The sequence below is a fragment of the Pteropus vampyrus genome, unplaced genomic scaffold, assembly GCF_000151845.1.
Source record: "Pteropus vampyrus isolate Shadow unplaced genomic scaffold, Pvam_2.0 Scaffold253, whole genome shotgun sequence".
In the NCBI taxonomy this organism is placed as follows: Eukaryota; Metazoa; Chordata; class Mammalia; order Chiroptera; family Pteropodidae; genus Pteropus; species Pteropus vampyrus.
In genome coordinates this window covers 1,065,405-1,068,466 of record NW_011889034.1, presented here as the reverse complement: position 1 = coordinate 1,068,466, position 3,062 = coordinate 1,065,405, and the positions used below count along the sequence as shown (strand labels likewise).

The 3,062-nt window shown below is 62.3% G+C and overlaps 1 protein-coding gene across 1 annotated transcript in view; it reads left to right on the top strand.

The window, feature by feature from the left end:
• ZFYVE28 (zinc finger FYVE-type containing 28) overlaps window positions 1-3,062 on the top strand; it is a 60,409-nt gene that overhangs the window by 36,551 nt on the left and 20,796 nt on the right. The window contains exon 7 of the mRNA XM_023520231.1: window positions 1,014-1,115. Coding sequence (XP_023375999.1) covers window positions 1,014-1,115 — 102 coding nt within the window. The remainder of the gene's footprint in view (window positions 1-1,013; window positions 1,116-3,062) is intronic.

Genomic DNA, 3,062 nt, shown 5'->3' with positions numbered 1-3,062 from the left:
GTGGAGCTGGGCAGGGCTGCAAGCAGTGTGTGGCCAGAGTGCCATCCGGGGAACACGGCTCCGCCTGCAGAATCAGCACCTGGTGGTGGCCCCTGAACAGAGTCAGACGGGGCACGGGGCCCAGTCCAGGGATGGAGCGCCCCTCAAGGCACAGGGATGCCTGGGAGACAGGGCCCGTCCCGCTTGGGGGCGAGGGGGGATGCCTCCTGTCTTGAACGGGGACAGAGCGTGGGCCAGATTTCTGGGAGGGAAAGACGGGCTTGGGGACAGCCTGGGCAAAGGCAGGGGGAGCACAAAGCACACAGCTCGGGTGTGGGTGCCGGGTTCGGGAGTGAGCTGCACTGACGGGCTGGGACTGGATTGTCACAGCTGTCACAGCCGGGTGTGGGCCAGTGCGAGTGTGACTCAGGGCAGCACCTGGACTTTGGGAGGCGACGAGACCAGAGGTGTGGGGGCCCCAGGGGCCCAGAGAGCACAGTCGTGAAGCGTCTCCCCATCTGCACAGGGTCCCCGAGGTGCTCGTGCCTGACCCCACTGGGACCAGACAGGGCCCAGCCGTGGGTTCAGGGGCCCACGTCGGGGGGTGGCCGGGCAGGGTTGCGAGCTCTCGCCTCCCACGTCCGGTCTCCTTTGAAGCGGACGGTTTCAGGTTTCCTGTTCACAAACCTCTACGCCGGCCTTGCACGGAAACGCAGGCCCAGCTTCCCGTTTCCAGGGGGTCGATATCAGTGACAAGCTCGATGCTGAGCCGCCTGGCTGCCATGGCGACACGTGCAGACACATGCTCACGGTTGCTTTATGATCCCTCGAACGACTGTAAGCTGATGAGTTCAAAACATGATATGGTCTGGGTGACCATTCTCATGGGTTTTCTCTGAACTTGTTTACGATCCGCTCATGAGGCGGAGCTCGTGTCCGAGTGCAGGGTGGCCCTGGATGCCCTGGATGTGGTCTGGGCTTGCCCGGTGGCTGCAGGGCCTGATGCCAGGCTGGCTTTTCTGTCTTGAATGTAGCGGCCTCGTGGTCTACGCAGACGGACCCCTGAACTTGGACCGCAAGGCAGAAGACATGTCTGAGCTGTTCCGGCCCTTCCACACGCTGCTGCGGAAAATAAGGTGGGGACGGAGGGGGAGGGGAGGGAGAGGGGCGGGGGGATGAAGCCCCCGTGCCTGCCTCTTGGCCTCTTTTCTGGGACAGTGGGCGGCAACTACCAGTCCCCTCCTGCCGGGCGGTGCTGGAGCCTGGCCCTCCATCCTAGGTGCTGGTTCGCGGCCTCAAAGCCCCTCCAAAGGCCGAGGCGGTTCCTTCCCCACAAGACCCTGGTCTGTGTTCCTGGCCAGCAACGTGGAGACCCAGCCCCTGGGTGTAAAGGCCCGTGTGCTGGCCCTCCCTGTGGCTTCTCACGGCCCCACTAGACGGATGGGCCCATTTTACGGGAGAGGCTGTGGAACGGGTGACTTGGGGTGTGCCAGGGGCCCCACAACCTGCCCTGGGGGGCATCCCGCTGTGCTGTGCTGGGGCTGGGGCGCAGGCTGGGACCGGTGCTTGCTCCACACGCCCCCAACACCCGCTCCAGGGGCTCTAACTTTTCTTGGACTACTTTAGGGGGGTCACGTGCTCAGTTCTCCTGTGTGCCCACTGCCGTGCCCACTGCCGCCCCCCATGCTGCGGCTCGTTCTACCTCTGCCCGGTGGTCCCTGGGTGACTGGCCTAGGTGGCATTGGTGTCTTTGGCCCTGTCTGTGCTGTTCTGTGGGCTTGGTGACAGCTGGCCTGGATGACCATGCTCTGCCCTGAGGGTCCCCTGGGCCTTTGGCAACAGGTCCTCCAGCATCTCTGACCTTGAGCTTCCGCCAAACCCTCACTTTAAACTGGTGCGGAGCCCTCACTGGTGGCCTCTCTGAGCTGTCGGCCCAGACAGATGGCCTCGCTGGGCTGTGACCTTGGGTGCCGTGGTTCCCTGCCATGGTCGGTCTGCAGGAAGCGCCCTTCCCGGCCGCTGGTCCAGTGCTGGCCCTATAGATGCCTGTGGCGCCCTTCCTGGGTCTGGCGGGACATCTCAGCACAGGGTGGCCTTAGGCATGACAGCCAGGTGTGCCCACTGTGCTGCGGGTCCTTTTGGGGAGCCCAGCGAGCACGGAACCCCAGGTGGAGCCACAGGTGCTGGGAACTCAGACAGGGACGTGACCCAGCACATGGTGGTCCTAGAGAGCCGGGGGCGTGGGTGGGTGAGCCACAGCCTGGCGTCCTGTGACGGGAGTGCTCAGTCCAGTCTGTGGTCCAGCTGGTCAGTGGCTGCTGGCTGCTCCCCTGGTGCCCAACCCTGGATGTCCTACTGGGAGATGAAGTAGTAAATGCGGAGAGATGATGGGTGACGTGGGGGCCGGGCAGGGAGGCACAGGTGCTCAGAGCAGACGGGCGGAAGGGCCGGCTCTGGGGACATGGGCAAGGGGACGGTCCAGAGCGTACGAGACATGTGTCATACTCAAAAGTCTGACACCATGATTGGAATCAGAAGGCAGAAATACAGAAAACAGATAGAAGCAACATTCAAAGAAATAATGGCCAAGGATTTTCTAAAGCTGAAGAAAATCTCTGCCCACAGATTGAGGCTGAAGGAAACTCGAGGCTAGCGGAACAGAAAACAAACTTGGGCACGTGCGTCCAAGTGAAATTGCCGGAAACAGAAAAACCCTTCACGCAGCCAGAGAAGCAGGGCAGGCTGGTTCGAAAGGGACGGGAGGTTGGCAGCCGCCTTCTCGACAACAGACAAACGCCGTGGAAGCCAGAAGGCGGCGAAGTGACGTGTATTTAAAGAGCCGAAAGGCGAGAGCCGCCGACCAGAGTGTTATACGCGGCAGAGACGTCCTTCCAAAATGAAGGCGACGTCAGAATTACTCAGAAACACGGAGCTGGAGGAACTTGTCATCAGCAACCCGCACGCACAGGTGAACCGATCGGAGTCCTGTGGGCAAAGGAACTGAGGCAGGTGGACACGCGGGAGTCCGGGGACCCGACGTGCAGACGGACGGCGGGAGACGGTCCTGCCGCCTTTCGACGTTC